We start from the raw sequence: 20249 nt of genomic DNA on the forward strand, positions 1-20249 counted from the left end.
CTGGTCAGCATAGCTAATGGCCAGAGTTTATGCAGTAGTAGTCCAGCAATATCTGGAGATTTCCCCACTCCAGTCTACACTATTTTGGTCAGCCTCTTCTAAGGCTTCACTTTCTAGAAGAACTGCCCAGATTCTTCATGCCACTGAGTGTTGTCCACTGGACATGGGTGAACGGAACGCTGTTCCTCTCTCTCAAGAACACTTCCTAACATACAACCAGCACCTCTTGGCTCGAGCCATTTCCATCATACCTTTCAGAGATGTTTGTGCTTTTGACGGTGACTTAACCAAGGTGCCAGAAGTGGTGCTGCCACTTTGCCAAACCGAATCCTCTCATTGTCTTGATTCTCACTCCATTGTGGTTTTCAGGTACCTGGTAGAACTTGGCTGCATCAAACCACTCTGTGACCTCCTGACGGTAATGGACTCGAAGATTGTGCAGGTGGCTCTTAATGGGCTGGAAAACATCCTGAGACTGGGCGAGCAAGAAGCCAGGCGAAGTGGAACTGGCATTAACCCATACTGTGCACTCATTGAGGAAGCCTACGGTAAGGGGATGTGCTGGTGGGCGACATCCATATTAGACTAGCCAACTTTTGCCTCGTTTCTCATGGTTTATTAGGACCTCAAAGTAAATGGAAGACTTTCCAAGCAAAATTGTACTCTTTCAGTGTCGGGGGGGGGGCGCATTTTAATATTTCTGTACCACATCATTACCTAAGCAGCACCTGCAAAGTCTGAAGTAATGAAGAGGCAGTTGTGGGATGGGATAGCTCCAGTAGCAATGGAAACTTCTGCCTTTAGAATCTTTGTGGGGTCTCAGTGGAGTCTCCTGGTTTTTAATTGAAGCTACAGCTCAGATAGCCTGGTCTGTGTATCTCGCTCCGTCTTTGCCCCCCACCCCCTTCTCATCAACATGCACATATAGGGAACCTGTGGCCATCCAGATGTTTGGGGACTCTAGCTACCGCCAGCCCCAACCAGCATGGCAAATGATATGGGGTGATGGGGAATCCACCAATATCTGGAGAGCCAGAGGTTCTCCATCGTTGACAAAGATGAAGCACTTCAGGTGTACCTTCATGTTCAAGAACTGAGGGGCTCTGTGTATTTTTCTTGCAGGCCTGGATAAGATTGAATTCCTGCAGAGCCACGAGAACCAAGAAATCTACCAGAAGGCCTTTGATCTGATTGAGCACTACTTTGGGACAGAGGAGGAAGACAGCAGCATTGCCCCCCAAGTCGATCTTGGCCAGCAGCAGTACATCTTCCAGCAGTGCGAGGCTCCCATGGAAGGTTTCCAGCTGTGAGGCGCTCCTGTGCACTGCGTTGCACTTGCCCATCCAGCCCTATTGTAGAGCTCTGAGTTGCCCACAGAGTGGTCCTGTTTTCCATAAACCTGTGTGAGCTCATTTGCTTGCTTTGCACACACGCTTCCTTACAAACACAACTGGAAAACATTCGGCTCTTTGTTGTAGGATGCCACTTCGGTAAGGGCTTACCTTAGCTGCTGTGCCCATCTCTCCAGAGCTTGGGCACGTCTGCAAAGATGTCAGTTTTCCCCAATGAAGTACACACTAAAGTGGTGTAATCCTAGATTCTAAAACAAGGGTGGAGTTTCCTTTGTGTGTCTGTGTGTGTGTTGCGGTGTTCTTGCTATCGACAAAGAGGATTTGAGAGACTCTTCCTTTCCAGGCAGTCCTTGAGTGCCCGTCTCATTTGAGGCTCACACAGAATTTTGAATGGTGGTGGTTCTGTGTGTGGCAGCTTGGGCTTCTGTTAATCTATATATATGTATGTATACTATATATATACATATATGATACACAGAGATACAGGAAGGAGCTCTCTGTTCCCTGCACTTACAGCCGCCAGTGAATGAGCTGCTCCAGGTTCTTGGAACAATGAACAGTTGACAGCAGGCAGGATTCCTATGCTGCCCTTTCGACCGCATGGGGTTTGTTCTCTTCTGTCTGCATGAGGAACGGAGCCCATCTCTCTGTAACTCCCGTGGGGCAGCCAGGGCTCTTTTGAAGATGTCCGAAATCCTGTCAGGGATAGAGGAACTGTTCGTGTCCATCTGCCACAGCATCAATTGGCTCCCTCTACATTCAGACTGAAATCTCTCTCAAGTTTCGAAAGTGGTCCTCATTAACATGGTTCCTGCTGAGAAATCCACGCTTGAGTTTTTGTAAACGTCTTGGTTGAACAGGGCTGTCTGTAAATCACATTCTGTTGTAAATTCTTGATATGCTAAAATATTGAAGCAAAGAAGATAACTGGCTCCCTGGGCCACCTCTGCTTGCGTGGACTGTGGCTTCTAAGTCAGGCCAGAAAGGGACACCTGGATTCTATAAACTTCACTTAAAGGCACATAGAACGCTCTTATGACTAATGAAACCTAAGTTCTGAAATCATCTATTATTCTTGACTGACACCGCTCATTTAATCCTTAGTACAGCTGATCTGTGGCCAAACGCCATCACGTCAGCTTCCTGCAACAACCAGGGGTTTCGTCGTGCCGTCTCTGTGTGTCCGTAGAATGCTCTCTTGACTAGCACCAAGATGGTGTCTCTCCGATACGCTCGGACTGAAGACATTGGATATGAACGCCAATTGTTTTGAACCTCTTCACCTAGTCCAAGGCCAGCCGACTCCGACAGCATAGTCTTAATTTAACTTGGCATCAGCCATGATCAGCAGTGTTGTTCACTCTCTTGTGAATGCATGGATCTTGCGGGACGCTTGCACCCTGTTCCCTGACCGGGCGGCACCTTGAGTCAGTTTGACTTTCCAGGACTTGACCTTCCATTACAAACATTGTGAATACATAATAAATTCTGTTGTCAGAATTGGTTTGACAAGATTCTTCATGTTATAATTAACGGAAGAAAACTGACATCGCCTGCAACGAAACCTACTTTGTCAACCTATTAGGAGGTATGGTCTCATCGGTGTTCTTCTCTGTGACTGACCCTTCTCCTGAACACTTTGTATCTATGTCTGTGCTTTTAGGATGGGAGCTCTCGCAGCCGCCCGTTCTCTCCATTCTTCATCAGCCTCCACCCTCCTAAGTTAACTTCCTTTAGTTTTGTGCTGCTTTACGAAGAAGCATCTTTAGGTTACCATTTCAACTTCAGTTGTTTGTAACTTTAAAATTAGGGCTGGGCTGAGATGGGGGGGGCGGGCATGTGTTTCGCAATAAACTTATTTCCCATTTTGGTTATTGTTCCGGGGGAAATTTAAAACTAGGCAAAAAAAGTTGGCCCCCTACTATGAGAGAAGCAATCTGTGGCCTCTCTCTGATTTGGCCTCGTGGGATCATCAGGTAACCAAATCCAGCAGGATTGACTGGACTGATGTTTAAAAAGGGGGAGAATGCACCAAAACTGCAGATGGGAGAATGAATCCACAGGAATCAAACAATGTACAAGAAAGGTAAGCGAGGTGTGAGAAGAGTAGTTTCATGGGGTGTATTGTGGGCAAAAAATGAAGTACCGTCTGGTTGGTTGGTTCTTTAAATTAGGTGGCTAGTCTTTATAACAACCTCAATGTTGCCTTTATATCCCATAGTAAACCATGTTTCTTTAAGGGTGGTAGCAGCACTGATGAATAGCAATCTTGTTTCAGCTTCCAGATTTTTTTTTGTGGCTGAGTTTTTTAAAGTGTAAATTACTGATGACATGTCATTTCTATAAGATTTGTTTCAAATCATGTACTTTAATTGATAGTTTTTCGGGGGGGCAGCAAGCTGCATATTTTGTAAGCCAATTTCAGTGAAGGGTGCATGTGGTGCAGAAATGTCTCACATGCACAAACACTGACAGTGTGTATATGTGTGTGCTTACCTAGAGTATATATGCACAGGCACACTCCTCCAATGTGTGTGCTAATGTGTATGTATATATGTATATTTACACACATCCTATATCTTTCTCACACCGAAAGTTTTTCTCCCAAGCTAGTGAGAACGTGGTGCATTGGTGTTCCCGCTAGGAAATAATGAATTCTCTCTTTAAAGGAGTGAATTAAACCATAAATACATAGAAGTGAAATGGAGTGCTGTCTTTTTCTTTCATTTTTAAAAGTAGGGCTAATGTGGTGCTTCTTTCTGTTAGCCGGTGTGGTGATGTACATACGCAAATCAGAATATACAATCCAAAGTTGAGAGGCGGCAGGTATGTGGAAGTTGGGTTAACTCTGTGAGATGGAGGTGGCTGCGTAAAAGTTCTGGACAATGAGTTGAAGCGTCAAACCACACTTCCTAAACCTTTGAAGGCTTGCACTAACACTTAAATATTATTTCAGTGTTGACCTGCTGCTGACCTGGACGAGCAGAACACTGCCTGCATTTTTCGCTGGGGGGGGGGGTCAAGGGCAGGAAGGAGATGGATATGAACCTGGCAGAGATTGTGCCTTCTGTCTCTACTAGCCCAAAGCTGTGTATTGAATGTCTCTGGCAGAGAGACCCCCCATTGTTGCATATTGGGTTTAAGGGAGACAGCACCCTCATTCAAATGTGATTTGATTGAAGGAAGCATTTAGGGTCCATACCATAATCTATAAATCATTTCCCAAAGCTATAGGGTGTATAATACTAGCATGAGAGGATTATGTCCTGTTTACTGGGGGGGCAGGCCACAAAAGGTAGGGGAGGAATATATTATTTAAAGATACATATTTTGAAATATGTACATTTAGCCATGTGCTTTGGGTAGTAATTCTGTATACATGTAGCCCAAGACACCTGAATTAGTATGAAAACTATTTCTAGGCTCTATCAAGAACTGAATTTGTATATTCAGAGATCATGGCATTCTTCTTAGAGAAGTTAAGTCTTTCAATAGTAGTATGACATACCCCGCAGTGTTCAAGGAACTTCTTGGTACCCAGAAAAATGGGATATGGTATACGTTATGCCCAAGCCAAACTACTGTACTCTGAAAGGCTACAGATGAGATAATTTTGTAACCCCAAAAGTGGACTGTTTGCCTTGTAACAAAAGCCAGCGATACGGTATAGACTGAGCAAATGGATCTCCATATGAGCATGTTCCCAAAATGCCACGGAGTTCTACAGGACAAAGTCAATGGTTGGAGCTGGGGGTTCAGTTGAGAAAAACCTGCCCTTGCTTGCAGAGGCTTCAGTTGGCAGGAGCCCCCATAACACCCCTGAGTGTATGCCAGGCATGGCCAGACTTGGCCCTCCAGCTGTTTTGGGACTACAGTTCCCATCATCCCTGACCACTGGTCCTGTTAGCTAGGGATGATGGGAGTTGTAGTCCCAAAACAGCTGGAGGGCCAAGTTTGGCCATGCCTGGACTGTATGCCATTACTTTCTCCTATATAAACCAGGTGAGTTCAGATATATTGCCCTTGAAAATAACAGGCTACTACAGAGAGTAACATCCTCTGCCCTAGGAAGTGGGCCTTTTTTATTTTTAATTCTATGCATCTTACATGGTTATTCAATGCATGGAGTTCTCCCCTACCATTTTTATCTTCAGAAGAACTCTGAAGCCTTAGTGGCTCAAGGCTTTTCTATAAAATATTTCTGTAGTGGCAATAGTGCACCCCAAATGAAGTTGGTGTCCAGTCCTGATCCACCAGTGGAATAACATAGATCTCTTGAAATAAGGTTGTATTCAATGGAACACTAAGGTAAATATTACACAGGTGTGATGGAACATTCTCTCCTCCCCCTTTTTATTTTACATATTTATAAATTACTGATTCAGATTATTTATAAATCACAAGCCATCAGAGCAGTGTGCAAGATAAAATGAGACCAAAAATGCACAATAAAAAAACATTTCTACAATGCACAATTAATATTTCATAAAGTATCTGGATTACCTACACTTCAGGAAAAACCTTTGTGTGCTATTTTAGCCTATCCTGTGATGGGGACAAGGGAGGGGGGTACATTTGTGTCGCTGGATGAGCACTTTTAAGAATCTTCGTGTTTTAAGTCTCCTTTCTCAATGTGGTTTCTAATTTTACCTGTTTCTATTTTATCATTTTATGTTGCTTGGAGACCCCCCTTTTTTTGCATAAAACAGCAAACAAATGCTAATAACAATAATAATCAATTGGGAAAATGGAATGAGGATCATGTTGTCTGCATAAGGCATCAGTAGAATTTTTTGAGAACGAGTAGGTGGGGGGTGGGGGGGAGGAGAGATAAGAGACCTCCTGAATTACGTAATTTATTCAATTATTTTTTTTAAAACCCTGCTGGTTAAAGGTCATCTCATGTTGACTCAAGCTCCACAAAGCTAGTAAATTACAGACCAAGGCATGCCTTGTGATCAGCAGTGATGGGCAGCATAACAAATTGTGCTTTTTACAACCTACACTCCATACAACCCCACTTTTACTTGGCCTTGATCTCAAGATTGTGGATTCACACCCTACACTGGGCAAACGTTTCCTGCATTTCAGGGGGTTGGACTAGACGACCTTTGTGGCCCCTTCCAACTCTACAGTTCTATGTTTCTATGCTGCGTGTGCTTCTATGCACAGTGCTTTATGGGGGAAAGGCGGGTGAGGGGCCATTAATGATCCATAACCCCTTCCCTTGGCATCTCTGTTTTTGCCAAATCATATCACAACTTTTCAACAACAGAAAGCCTGTGTAATTTGAGCACTAGTATGCAAGGGACACGGGTGGCGCTGTGGGTTAAACCACAGAGCCTAGGGCTTGCCGATCAGAAGGTCGGCAGTTCGAATCCCCGTGAGAGGGTGAGCTCCCGTTGCTCTGTCCCTGCTCCTGCCAACCTAGCAGTTCGAAAGCACGTCAAAATGCAAGTAGATAAATAGGTACTGCTCTGGCAGGAAGGTAAATGGCGTTTCCGTGCGCTGCTCTGGTTCGCCAGAAGCGGCTTAGTCATGCTGGCCACATGACCCGGAAGCTCCCTCGGCCTATAGAGCGAGATGAGCGCTGCAATCCCAGAGTCGTCCGCGACTGGACCTAACGGTCAGGGGTCCCTTTACCTGTGCATGGTGGCAAGGCTAAGTAGACCCAAACTGAAAGAGTGGTTTCTGCTACATCTTTGCTGTAGCTGTTTCTTACCTACATGGAATTATTTACCTATACTGGTATAATGAAAACTGGTTTGAGTGCATAATAGCACCTACCATATGGTGGTGAGCACTGCAAGGTCATACTGCGCTGCCTCCCATTGCATCAAGTAGCCATATGGCCGCTGCTGACCCTGGAGGATCTATCCAAGTCCCACTTTGACATGTTTGGGCAGCACTTTCGAGGATGGAGACACTTGTCTTTGGAATGATCTTAATGCAACGGTTGTGGCATCTTATGCCTAGCATTGTTTTGTGGACTCTGTTGCTCTTAGAGGCATCAGTGCACCTATTTCTTAAAGAAGTCAAACCTGGACCAGATGGTGACTGACAAGTTGCAAATGCCCCATTATTGGTCCAGAGGGTAATGGCAGAGCAACTGGAGGTAATCGTGGATGATGCTGCTAATCTAGGCCCATTTCAGTCTGGGTCCAAGCCTGGTTTTTGGAACTGGCCTTATTCAGACTGATCAAGCCCCGGGAGAGTACAGTCATACCTTGGTTCTCAAATGCTTTGGTGCTCATACATTTTGGCTCCCAAACGCCACAACCCCGGAAGTGAGTGTTCTGGTTTGTGAACGTCTTTTGGAAGCTGAACGTCCCAACACTGCTTCCAATTGAGTGCAGGAAGGTCCTGCAGCCAACTGGAAGCCACGCCTTGGTTTTCGAACGTTTTAAGAAGTCGAATGGAATTCTGGAACCAATTATATTTGAGAATCAAGGCATGACTGTATAAGTAATTTTCTGCAGCTTTTGTTGCCAATTTTAGGGAGATTGCTAAGTACCAGAAACACACTTTTATTGTGTTTCTGTTCCTACATCAGCAACTAATCCCAGAGAGTAGTGTTAGGAAAGTGTTCCAAGGACCCTTGCCAATTTTCCTGTGGGTTCCACAGACCCCCATTTTATCCCCAAAATTGTGAATACTTCCTTGAAGCCATTAGGGTATCACACCCATGTAAGTGGGTATAGGATTGAAGTCCTGAATAGTATCTCCTTTTAGTGCTATCCTCTGTGTTGGATTTAGAGTGCATGATCCTCAGGGCAAAGGCTTCTCTATTCATGCATAGCCAGACTTTCTGACCTCCGAACTTCCCTGTGTTTATCAAAGACTTTTGAATTGGGCGCCATGTCAACTTCAATGTATGAGTTTTGTGTTCTGAGCACTTGTTCTGCACTGGAGCTGAATCACATATGCCAGTTATATCCTGAAATAATGAAGATGCCAGAGATTATGAAGTTTAGAATCAAAGGTTTTAGGATGATATCAACAGAACAGAAAACCAGAATTATTACAGATATTAGCATCCCAAAACATTCACGGCTGGTAGGTGATATGAGAGCAAGCGGTAGCGTCTACATTCCATTACTGCTGTTTCAAAGCGTTAGGTCACATACCATTAAGATATCTGTGCTACCACCGTGTGTGTATGTGTGTGTGTGTGGAGAGAGAGAGAGAGAGAGAGAGAGAGAGAGAGAGAGAGATTCCTATGTATGCTATTAGTCACGCAAGGTGAATTCAATACCTTGCTTCAACAAGCCTATCAACCAATACAGAAGGTGCAATGAATATTTTAATACATACAGTAACTGAACGGAATTGTATACTGTATTTAGCTTTCTTTGAAACTGGATAGTTACTGGATACTAGCAAAATATGAAATCTTCATAGGATTACCACAAAATAATTTTATTTTCTGGAAGCTCGGAAGCAACCCTTGACTAATGAATATGCCTTCCCCCCAGCCCCCCCCCTCCTCCTCTATAATTAAAAGAGAACAATACATCTTGTGCCTTCTGAAGTGTTGTCCTTCCTCTTGACTATGGTTTGGCAGAGACACTCTGAGCGGCCTCCTCTCTCCAGCGAGCTTTCTTCTCCAGATTCTGGCTCGTCAGGGATTCGTGCCTCTCCGCAGCCTGCAGCAAAGAAGAGACCACAGAAGCATGCAAGGAAAGTGACCATGTGACTATACATTATTTTGGCTTTAGGTGTGATTCCTGGAATGTAACCCATAAGTAAGTTGTGGGTTTGCTGTATGAAGACTTGAAAGGCTTTTTGGACTCCAGGACTTGTGACATGACCACTCAATGGAAGACTGCGCACTACTTGAAGGACTACAGGACTTGAACCCAGACTGTTTGGTTCTATGTCAGACAGGTTAATTTCTTTATTTCAGGAAACAAGTAATGATAACAGGACGAAGAGCCCCCATATATATCCTCTCCTGCTCACCTTAAGAGCCTAACAGATAATAGCAGAGCTTTCAAGAAAAGGCAGAAAAGAGTAACTAAGCATCAAGAAATGGAGGTGCCAAACATGATGCTATAATCCTGCCTGCCAGTGGGGGGCCATTTCAATCCCTCTCCATATTGCAGTTTCCAGCTAACATTACAGTACCGTATTTTTCGCTCCATAAGGCGCACCTAGTTTTTTTTTGGGGGGGGGGGGGAATCAAGAAAAAAAAATCTTATTCCCCTCCCCCAGCCCCAAAGAGCAAAGAAGCCAAGACAGCGAGCGGGATCCATCCCGCTGGCTGTCTTGGCTTCCTCTTTAGCCGCGCGCAACCACTCCAGCGCAAGGTCCCGCTGCGCTCCAAAGGCTTCAGGCAGCTATCCCTGAAGGCTGGAGAGCGAGAGGGGTCGGTACTCACTGACCCCTCTTGCTCTCCAGGCTTCAGGGAAAGCAACGCGTAGCCTCCGGAGCGCGGAGGGAGCGCTCCCTCTGCGCTTTGGAGGCTTCGCGTTGCTATCGCTGAAGCCAAGGAGCCTGCATTCGCTCCATAGGACGCATACACATTTCCCCTTTATTTTTGGAGGGGAAAAAGTGCGTCCGATAGAGCGAAAAATATGGTATATTTTTTATGAAAACTATAAGCAATCTCCCACAGAGCTATTGACATAAACTGTTGATAATGCACTGAATTCCACATTTGGGGAAATTCCCATTCTCATGCCTATCCTACCCTGACTTTGATTCTAATTCCCTCTTTCTTCCTCTCTCCCTCCCCCCATCTCTTAGGTAAACTATAGTTTATCCTTCCATTTACTTTATTAAGAATACAACCACCCACATTTTCCCTGCTGCAGTATTCCCACAATTTAATTGCTTTTCCTGAGAGATTAGGCTGGTCCTTTAGCTCTCCCCCCCCCCCACGCTACTGCCAACCTCTTAGCTCTTTTGTACTCACCCGCTTCCCCAGAATGACCATCAATATGCAGCCCATGATTGTCAAGGCAATCATTACGTAGCTGATCCTCACACGCATCTTGTTCCTCGCCGCGTCAACCATCTCAAACCTTTAAAGAATGAATTATCCTAAATTAATTGTCATGGATTAGCATTGTCAAGCCATAGCTGCTTCCACTGCCTTGACCATCTTGTTAATGGGGGGAAATCAAAGGAAGAATCTAGTTAAAGGCTGCTAAGCCATAAGGCCTGTTGTGTTTGTCCATGGAGTTTTGTATGCAAGGCCATGGAGTGAAGTATGGAAGTGAGAGCTGGACCATAAAGAAGGCTGATCGCCGAAGAATTGATGCTTTTGAATTCTGGTGCTGGAGGAGTCTCTTGAGAGTCCCATGGACTGCAAGAAGATCAAACCTATCCATTCTGAGTGCTCACTGGAAGGACAGATCCTGAAGCTGAGGCTCCACTACTTTGGCCACCTCAGGAGAAGAGAAGACTCCCTGGAAAAGACCCTGATGTTGGGAAAGATGACGGGCACAAGGAGAAGGGGATGACAGAGGATGAGATGGTTGGACAGTGTTCTCAAAGCTACCAGCATGAGTTTGACCAAACTGCGGGAGGCAGTGGAAGACAGGAGGGCCTGGCGCGCTCTGGTCCAGGGGGTCACGAAGAGGCAGACATGACTAAACGATTAAACAACAATAAGCCATAAGGCAAAACCCATTATTGTACCATTCTGGGGACTACATAACCCCTAGAGCAGGGGCCAGCAAGGTTTACCTTGCCTGAGCTGGTTCACTCCCACGGAGATGGCTCCATGGGCCAGATCGCATCTGTGCAGACGCGATTTTTGGCGTCTGCGCATGAGCAAACATGATTTCTAGCACCGCGGAAGCAAGTCCCCGCTCCGCGCTGCACCGGTTTAGCACAGTGCGCAGGGGCTCACCGAGAAGGCAGCTTGGTTCAGGGGTAGCTTGGGGGCCGTTTAAATGACCCCCGAGGGCCGCCTGTGGCCCATGGGCCGCAAGTTGCCAACCCCTGCCCTAGAGCTTGGGTTAAAAGTGTCCGGATTTTTTTCTTATTCAGGCAGAACCGCTGGCTTGGCCCAGTCCTGCTTGGCTGCTTTTGAAGTCCTTTGACCAGGAGAGCAGAATTAGGAGGCATGCAGTGGGAGGACCTAGAACGAGGTAGGGCACAACTCTGACCTTCAAAAGGACCAACAGGTCCCTTCTCTTCTGAGGGAGGGAGAAAAACTAGCAGGCACTAGGAGCAGGGGGAGCCAAGTGCTCAGGAGCTTAATCTTCATACAGATGCTGCAAAGCAAGGTAAGAAGGGGAAAGGAATACTTGCATGATGCAGACCACTCCTAAAATCAAACCTTGGTTGGACCTGACCAGGCAGAGAGAAAGACAGGGTGGGACTTCTGAAGAAAAGAGATCTACTGACAGTGAAGAAATGTCAGTATGGTCCCCTCCTGATGGTTGTGTCTCTCTTCCATGGCTTATTCCGTATTAAAGACAGTGTCGTCACTCGGCAGCCATAATAGAAAGGCCAACACAACCCGATTCCCGGTGCGCAAGGATGTCCCCATATGATCCATCAACAACTAATGACACAGAGGAGCTTGAGAAGGTCTGAGTGAAGGGGCAAATGGAAAATGCCATACAATGTAAGCAAGTGTAAAGTGATTTATACTGGGGCGAAGCAGCAGCAGCAGCCCTCAACTTCACCAGAGGGATCTATCTGATAGGATCTAAGCTGGCAGTCACTACAAAAGGGTTCTTGGGTCACTGCAGATAACCCAATTTGTGGCAGCTGTGAGGAAGGCGAATTCCATGCTAGGAGTCATGAGAAAAGGAGCTGAAAATAAAACGGCCAGAACCATTGTACAAATCAATGGTGTGACTGAACCGTCTACATTTCTGGTCTCCTCACCCCACAAAAGGATATTGCAAAGCTGGAAAAGGTTGAGAAGATGGCAGTCCAAATGAGCAAAGGTTACAACATTTGGGGCTTTTTAGTTTGGAAAAAAAAGTAAAGGGGAACACCACAAAGCTATGTAAAATGATGCACAGAAAGAAGAACGTGGGTACAGAGATACTTTTCTCTCTAGAACCCAGGGTTCTAGATTCTTACCTGGGTTCTAGAGAGAAGGGTCCTCCAGGGTTCTAGAGCTCGGAGTCATCCAATGAAGCTGGACGGTGAAATATTTTGGCCAAACCTCTTCACACAGCACATAGTTAAACTGTGGAACTTGCTACCACAATTAAGTCAAAGCTGGAAAGAACCTATGAGAGGAAACATTTCTAATGTTGCCTTTCCAAGCCAACATGTAGTCATCACCTCTGTCAACAGTGTGAAAAAATGTTCAATAAGATAATAAGCAAACAGCTGACAAAATCTCAGAATATTTGGGTTAGTGCTTCAGCACCCTCACTATAAACCTAACAGGGTTCCCACAAAATCTGCTTTGCAGCTTTTTCAGAACTCAACACTAAAAGCCCATCTGCGAAATAATTCTTGCTCCAGAACTGTATCAAGGAAGAGCTAACACAAAAGCCTGGGAAGCTTTGTGCAATCTACAGTGGTACCTCAGGTTAAGTACTTAATTCATTCCAGAGGTCCGTACTCAACCTGAAACTGTTCTTAACCTGAAGCACCACTTTAGCTAATGGGGCCTCCTGCTGCTGCCACGCCGCCAGAGCACGATTTCTGTTCTCATCCTGAAGCAAAGTTCTTAACCCGAGGTAGTATTTCTGGGTTGGCGGAGTCTGTAACGTGACGCGTGTGTAACCTGAAGCGTATGTAACCCGAGGTGCCACTGTATTCTGCCCGAATCTGTCGTTGTGCCCGTTTCTACAATTTCATTAAGAGTTTGCTGTTTGAGTAGTTAATTGGTGGAATCAGTAACATCCATGACAGAGTCAGTAACTTCTGGAAACAGAACTGATAATGTAATCACAGTTCAAAGTCAGTTGCTTCTGGCAGCTGCTGCCGATTGCTTTGCTCTTCGACACAGCTGAAAACAAGCAGCAAGCTTTGAGTGTCTGGATCCCTTGATCAGCCTTGCAGAGGCCCTACGCTACTATTTTTCACACTGGGTGACTACTACTACAAAGAACATATGATAGGAAGCTACAAAAGCATTCTGCAAGCCCAATAATATTCTTTGCTGATAGGATTTCCTTGAGACATGTAGTCAAATAGCACACAGACCCAAGCAGCACAGGAAGGTGAGGCTCTCTGAAATGCTTCATGTAAAACTAACATAGTCTTCATAAGGCTGGGAAAGGCTTTGATACAGGTCAGATGAACACCAATTTTATCCAGCCTGTATCTACTGAAAGCTCAGAACCCCAAGATGGACAGTGCTCAAGGCCTAAAAACCAGCCTACACCTTATGCTCATCACACGACGCAGTGAAAAAACAGGCTGCCTCTGTTCAACTCTGTGTAACAAACTGGATTTCTAGACATTGGCAGAGGGAAAGACAAATAAGCAGAGGTAGACAGCACACTAGTTGACCCTTCTTTGCCTGCCTGTCTCCAAGGAGAATTTCAGAACCCTCAGTCAGAGCGTAGCTTGCACAGGACAACTTGTGATGGGATTAAAATGTAGCCAAGCCACATTACACCTCCTAATCCACATACCCGCGATCACTCATCTTTTATAAAATATTCTGGATTCTCTGAATATTACCAAGAATTACAACCAGAATTATGCCAATGGCAATTTTAGCCTGGTTTGTGCTTAATGCTAAGCAGTGGTTTGCTTTCCCAGAGTATGGCTTGTTTGAACATCCACACCCAACCCAAACTAACCAAGGTCTGTTTTCGAGCAACAAACCATAATGCGGAGCCAATATTTGTGGTTAACTTACAAGATCCACTGTTTAGCGCAGGGGTCTGCAACCCGCGGCTCCGGAGCCGCATGTGGCTCTTTTACACCTTTGCCGTGGCTCCGGGGCGGATACTAGCGAGGGGAGGAGGCGCATTGTGCGCCCCGAGACTCCCCACTGTGGCGGGCGCTGTACTGGCTGTGACGTCGCATGGGGGCGGTGCATGCGTTAGTCATGCACCGTCCCGACGTCACCTTCCCGCCCGCTGTCAGATCGCGGCTCCGGAGATATATTTGTTTTAAATGTCTCAATGGTTTTGCGGCTCCCAGGTTTTTTTCCCTTCGGAAACGGGTCCAAGTGGCTCTTTTTGTCTTAAAGGTTGCAGACCCCTGGTTTAGCGTTATGTTCAAACCAAACAGTCTTGCTTCGCCACAGTCTGTATAGTTCCCCTATCCTTCACCAAGCTACAGATGTGCGAGGCAAGAGTAGCTGGAAAACAAGCTGAAGACACAAGCTGCGGCTTGCTTTCCTGCCTATGAGACAACCTATGGTTTGTTGAACAAGACGTGGTTAAAACAAGCCATGACTTATTGTGTTGTGTGTGAACGCAGCCAATAATAATTTGAACATCTTGCTGTAACAGCTATCTGCATTTTACTGATTAAAAAAAATGGGTGGTGGAGATAAAAGAGTATTAACCTCATTCCTTTGTGAAGGGCATATCCCAGCGTTAGCATGAAATAATTACTGGAGTCAAATATGGAGTCATTTTAGCGACACTAGAAGTACAGTTTAAAGCAGTTTTTTAAATGCTTGGTTTGTGAAACTCAAACTTACGACACTGTTTCTGGTATATCCTCTTCTTTCTTGAAACGGCCCGTCCATAGCAATAACTTCTTGTCCCAGTCACTGGGCTTGTGTCCTGGAACTTTGAAAGAGGCTGTAGAAAGCAGGGGAGAGAAAATGCAGTGCTTGAGAACCAAACGCCTTATCCAGAAGGTGGAATCGAGATAGCGATCTCTTGCAGCACAGCCAGTTACTTGAGGTATGGGGAGCCTCTGGCCCCCTCAGGCCTTCATCTGGACTCTCCTCAGTGTCCCTGCTCCACCAATCAGGATGGCAAAGCAGAGCACTCTGTGATTGCTTCACCAGCCTGATCAGCTCTGTACTGAGTTTCCGGGCACAATTCAAAGTGTTGGTGCTGACCTTGAAAGCCCTAAACGGCCTCGGTCCTGTATACCTGAAGGAGCGTCTCCACCCCCATCGTTCAGCCCGGACACCGAGGTCCAGCTCCGAGGGCCTTCTGGCGGTTCCCTCATTGCAAGAAGTGAGGTTACAGGGAACCAGGCAGAGGTCCTTCTCGGTAGTGGCGTCCGCCCTGTGGAACGCCCTCCCTTCAGATGTGAAGGAAATAAGCAGCTATCTTCTTTTTAAAAGACATCTGAAGTCAGCCCTGTTTAGAGAAGTTTTTAATATTTAATGCTGTATTGTTTTTAACACTTGATTGGAAGCCGCCCAGAGTGGCTGGGGAAACTCAGCCAGATGGGCGGGGTATAAATAATATATATTATTATTATTATTATTATTATTATTATTATTATTATTATTATTGAAGAGGACGTGGATTCCCTTTCTCAGTGACCAATACAGAAGCCAATCCAGCTAGCTTCAGCCTAGTTTGCTTATCTTGTCCCTGACCTTTCCTGTTGGGGAAAGAGAGGGGCAGGGGAACTTCGTTTCAAGGTACCTGAAACCCTCCCCTTTTATCCCCTGCTCAGCTATTCCTGGTCATCTTAGCAGAGGAGAGACATGGGCTGGGATTACACAATCTCTCCCCACTCTGCTGATCGGGAAACAAGCCAGCAGCGTAGTAAGTCCTGGGACTCTGGATCACCCTCTTCTCAGCTGTGTGCAGGAGAGATAGAAGGATGGCGCCTGTTTCCTCCGCAAGGAGGGGGGGTGTCATGTATGTACATGTCTGCAAGAGTGTAGGCTAGCTCTACTTATTGTTAGTCCTGATCCTACCAACTATGGTTTTGAGCCCTATGGGTTTTTTCTGCATTTAGATAAAACACTTTGCACACTGAGCCACTTCTGAATGATTAAAGAATTAGAGTCTTGACCAGGGGGGTTTAGGAGCTTAAAATACCAGTAGCAAGCTATCTGCGTTTCAGACTGCTGATAAGAAGGTGAAAATTCTTCAGCTCATACCAACCAGTATGTTTGAACACAACAATCACGTCCCATTCCCTATTCATGAGTGTCTATCTACCAAAAAAAAAAAGTGTGTGGTGGGGGAACAGTTGGTCCCAAATGCTAAACAGTGGGAAAGGCAAAGGTGCAAATGGGGATTAAAGGATTTAATGCTTCTAGACAGGAACAAGTTCAGAAAATATGGGCTGAGGTATCTTCAAGCTATCCATCTTCCTACACAAAGACACCTTCATTTACTAATGATCAACCACTTCCAAATCCTTAGTGAGGGCATCCCCAAACTCGGCCCTCCAGGTGTTTTGGGACCACAACTCCCATCATCCCTAGCTAACAGGACCAGTGGTCAGGGATGATGGGAATTGTAGTCTCAAAACATCTGGAGGGCCGAGTTTGGGGGTGCCTGCCTTAGTGGCTGCCTGTCAACTCAGAAGTAGGGCTTATTCCCAGATAAACTGGGTTAGGATTGCAGCCTTAAGTCACCAAAACCCTTTAGACAGACAAGGCCTGATTTCAGCAAGTCTCACATACGGACTTTGGCTTGCAAAATATGGTAGCATACATAGTTAAGCAAACATAGCCATAGAAAGGAAGGTTAGTTAAAAGTTTATAGGGAAAGGAAATCAAACAGCAAGTCGCCACATGAAGGTAAAGCTAGCACACACATTGCGTACAATGTACATGGATCTACTTCCTCATTTTTAAATTGCACAAATTTAACGAAGAAAGTAAGATCCTCAATATAGAAGTTGCATGCTGTTCATTCACTGTCCTAATTTCCAGTCAACAACTACTTCCCATTGCGCTATACCTTTTCCTTCAGTGTTAATGGGCTACATGAACACTTGTGGATACGCCCCCATCCTTTCAGATACTGGAAAAAGAAATCTGATTTGGGGCATGCATATAAAACAATTTTAAAAACTACCAATCAGCACCAGAGGCAGTCACATGCAAATAGACATGTTGGATTTCCAGGCATGCTGCTGGAACCTATAGTTATATGCCCAGTTCTTTCCAGCACGACCAAACATGGCAGAAAAGAAAGAAATGAATTTGTACATAGTAGTCAATGACGGGTCATCAAAAAGCAGTTGTTTACACAAAGGGAAAGCTACTGCCCTACACACAAATACTTGGGGAGCAGATTCCGTGAAACACCATATTCCCAATCAAGCACGAAGATAATTCTGGTTTACCTGAAGCCTGGGGTTTTGGCTTCTGCACATTCTCTGCTTGGGTTTTGCTGCACATCCTCCTCTTCACGAAGCGGCATGGTCCTCCACTTGTACGCAGAGCAGAAGGAAGACGTTTGTCCAAAATCCTAACAACTACACCTGGGAGGAGGAAGGGGGGGGGGAGAGAAAGGTGACACGTTAGAAAAAGTTGCAACATAAAGAGAGAAGCGTAACATGACGCAGAAGACCCTCCTCTCGGCTTCAGGTCCTTGAGCAAAACAGTGAATTTAAGAGGGAAAGCGCCACTGAACTCTGCAAGATGTGCTGGTAGAAGTACGATAGAGCCAGATTCGAGATGGTGCAGACAGTTCTCCCACACCAGGCGCCAAGCTGAGGGGTCACAAAGCAGTAGGAAGAACAATGACCTATTTGGGGGGTGCGCCAAATTTTGTGCTCACCCAGGACGACCTGTTACCCAAAGCCTGCCCTTGAGTATTCTCTGGCTGCCTTTGCTTTTGTTTCTTTTTGGAAAATTTAATAAGAGCAACAGCAACAAAATCCCACGGGGGAGAAAGCTCATCAGAAGGTACCCTGATAGGTTCCATAAGGTCACAACTGGAAAAGATACGGTTTCGTGTACTCAAACATATTCAGTAGCCATCTCACACTTAAGTCATAACCAAAGTATCTAGTGGGTTGTTCAAAACACTAAGACGAAAAAGCACAAAAAACTACACATTTTTCAAAGTGTCAAAAATTAGCCATAGACTAGGTCTTCCAAGCTAGCTAAGAGTTGGTCAGGTGCCCTTAAAACATTTTTAGTGAAGAAGTATTTGGCCTGCCATAAGTCAAACACAAATCAATATTTAGGTAAAGGTAAAGGGACCCCTGACCATTAGGTCCAGTTGTGGCCGACTCTGGGGTTGCGGCGCTCATCTCGCTTTATGGGCCGAGGGAGCTTCCAGGTCATGTGGCCAGTATGACTAAGCCGCTTCTGGTGAACCAGAGCAGCGCACGGAAACGCCGCTTACCTTCCTGCCAGAGCGGTACCTATTGATCTACTTGCACTTTGATGTGCTTTCGAACTGCTAGGTTGGCAGGAGCAGGGACCGAACAACGGGAGCTCACCCCGTCATTGCGGGGATTCAAACCGCCGACCTTCTGATCGGCAAGTCCTAGGCTCTGTGGTTTAATAATAATAATATTTTATTATTTATACCCTGCCCATCTGGCTGGGCTTCCCCAGCCACTCTGGGCGGCTTCCAAAAGAATATTAAAATACTATAATACATCAAACATTAAAAGCTTCCCTAAACAGGGCTGCCTTCAGATGTCTTCTAAAAGCCTGGTAGTTGTTGTTCTCTTTGACATCTGGTGGGAGGGCATTTAACCCACAGCGCCACCCACGTCCCTCATCAATATTTCCCAATAAGTTATTAATGTATTAATCAATATTTCCCACTACATTCTTACTCCTCTCGCCCACTGGAGATGCCCAGAATACTTGGCATTTCTCTCCCCTTTTTCCTGCAAGGGCGTCCAGAGTTTCCCCAAGCCCCCGCCAGGGAGGCGAGGCGGAGAGGCGGGCGAGGTCGCCCGGGCGAGCTGCGCCACCTGAACCCGGGGCTCCCCGGGTCTGCCCAGCCGGCCCTCGGCTTTGGGTTTATGCCACCCCCGGGCTCCGGCTCGCGGGCCCCGCCGCCGCCGCCTCCCCTCCGAGGTCGGGCAAGGGCGAAGGACTAGGCCCGGCCCGTCCGAGCTGAGGCACTCACCCGCCATGGCCCCCAGGAAAGAGGCGCTTCGGCCCCGCCTCGGAGGCCCCGGCGCCCCGCTCACGAAACGCGCCTCAGAGGAGGGAAGGAAGGTCAGGAGCGGAGCCGAGAAGAAGCAGCAGCAGCAGCAGCAGGAGGAGGAGTTGTGGGAGTCCGGGCCGAGGGAGGCCGAATGGCGGCCGGGCGGGCGGGGAAGAGGCTCCTGGGCGGCCTCCCACAGGCCCGCCTCCTCCTCCTCCTCCGTGGGCGCGCAGCTGCCGGGCTTTACTCGCGAGGAGGAGGACGCTCACCTGAGAAAGCTCCATGAGGGACCAGAAGCAGCTGCAGGAACAACGGATTGGGTCCAAATGGGGGAAGGAGGAGGCAAGGCTTCTTCCTGCGCGCCAGCCTCCCTTCTGGATCGTGTTAGCGAACACCTTCCACCCCAATACAGTGGCACCTCGGGTTAAGAACTGAATTCATTCTAGACATCCCTTCTTAACCTGAAACTGTTCTTAACCTGAAGCACCACTTTAGCTTATGGGGCCTCCTACTGCTGCTGGAGCACGATTTCTGTTCTTATCCTGAAGCAAAGTTCTTAACCCAAGGTACTATTTCTGGGTTAGCGGAGTCTGTAACCTGAAGCGTCTAACCTGAGGTACCACTGCACTCTCCTTTTCCTCCTCATATTGAAATCCTGCCCCTCAATGAGGCCAGACTTAGAGGCACAAAACGTTGAGGGGTCTGCGTCCCCCTGCCAGAAAAACAGCACTGGATAATTCCCAAAATACAACACCATGTATTGCAGCAGCAAAGACAGTGGTACTTCTGGTTACCGTACGTACTTATCGCCAAAGAATGGATGCTTTTGAATTCTGGTGCTGGAGGAGACTCTGGAGAGTCCCATGGACTGCAAGAAGATCACACCTCTCCATTCTGAAGGAAATCAGCCCTGAGTGCTCACTGGAAGGACAGATCCTGAAGCTGAGGCTCCAATACTTTGGCC

General features: G+C 46.5%; 2 protein-coding genes across 3 annotated transcripts in view; one reads left to right on the top strand and one right to left on the bottom strand.

Moving 5' to 3' along the window:
- The window catches only part of KPNA1 (karyopherin subunit alpha 1), a 28919-nt gene extending 24864 nt beyond the window's left edge, over positions 1–4055 (top strand). For both annotated transcript variants that reach the window (XM_083481810.1, XM_083481809.1), the window contains exons 13-14: positions 370–548; positions 1123–4055. In XM_083481810.1, coding sequence (XP_083337936.1) covers positions 370–548; positions 1123–1310 — 367 coding nt within the window. In that variant the 3' untranslated portion in view covers positions 1311–4055. The remainder of the gene's footprint in view (positions 1–369; positions 549–1122) is intronic.
- Positions 4056–8313: 4258 nt separating this feature from the next.
- Positions 8314–19395, bottom strand: FAM162A (family with sequence similarity 162 member A). Its single transcript, XM_083482054.1, has 5 exons — positions 19265–19395; positions 17514–17651; positions 14941–15043; positions 10270–10378; positions 8314–8998 (listed from the first exon to the last, which is right to left on the bottom strand). Exons 1-5 carry the CDS (start codon positions 19269–19271, stop codon positions 8903–8905), a joined length of 453 nt encoding a protein of 150 aa, XP_083338180.1. The 5' UTR covers positions 19272–19395; the 3' UTR covers positions 8314–8902.
- Between the last annotated feature and the right edge of the window lie 854 nt (positions 19396–20249).

The sequence above is a fragment of the Podarcis liolepis genome (assembly GCF_965112155.1).
Source record: "Podarcis liolepis genome assembly, chromosome: 17".
Taxonomy (NCBI): domain Eukaryota; kingdom Metazoa; phylum Chordata; class Lepidosauria; order Squamata; family Lacertidae; genus Podarcis; species Podarcis liolepis.

Excerpts from the sequence above, each read along its gene's own strand:
- FAM162A (XM_083482054.1), bottom strand. Across the intron at positions 15,044-17,513 it reads GCCAAAACCCCAGGCTTCAG|CCTCTTTCAAAGTTCCAGGA; the intron begins GTAAACCAGAAT and ends TGCTTTCTACAG. Across the intron at positions 10,379-14,940 it reads GATATACCAGAAACAGTGTC|GTTTGAGATGGTTGACGCGG; the intron begins GTAAGTTTGAGT and ends CATTCTTTAAAG.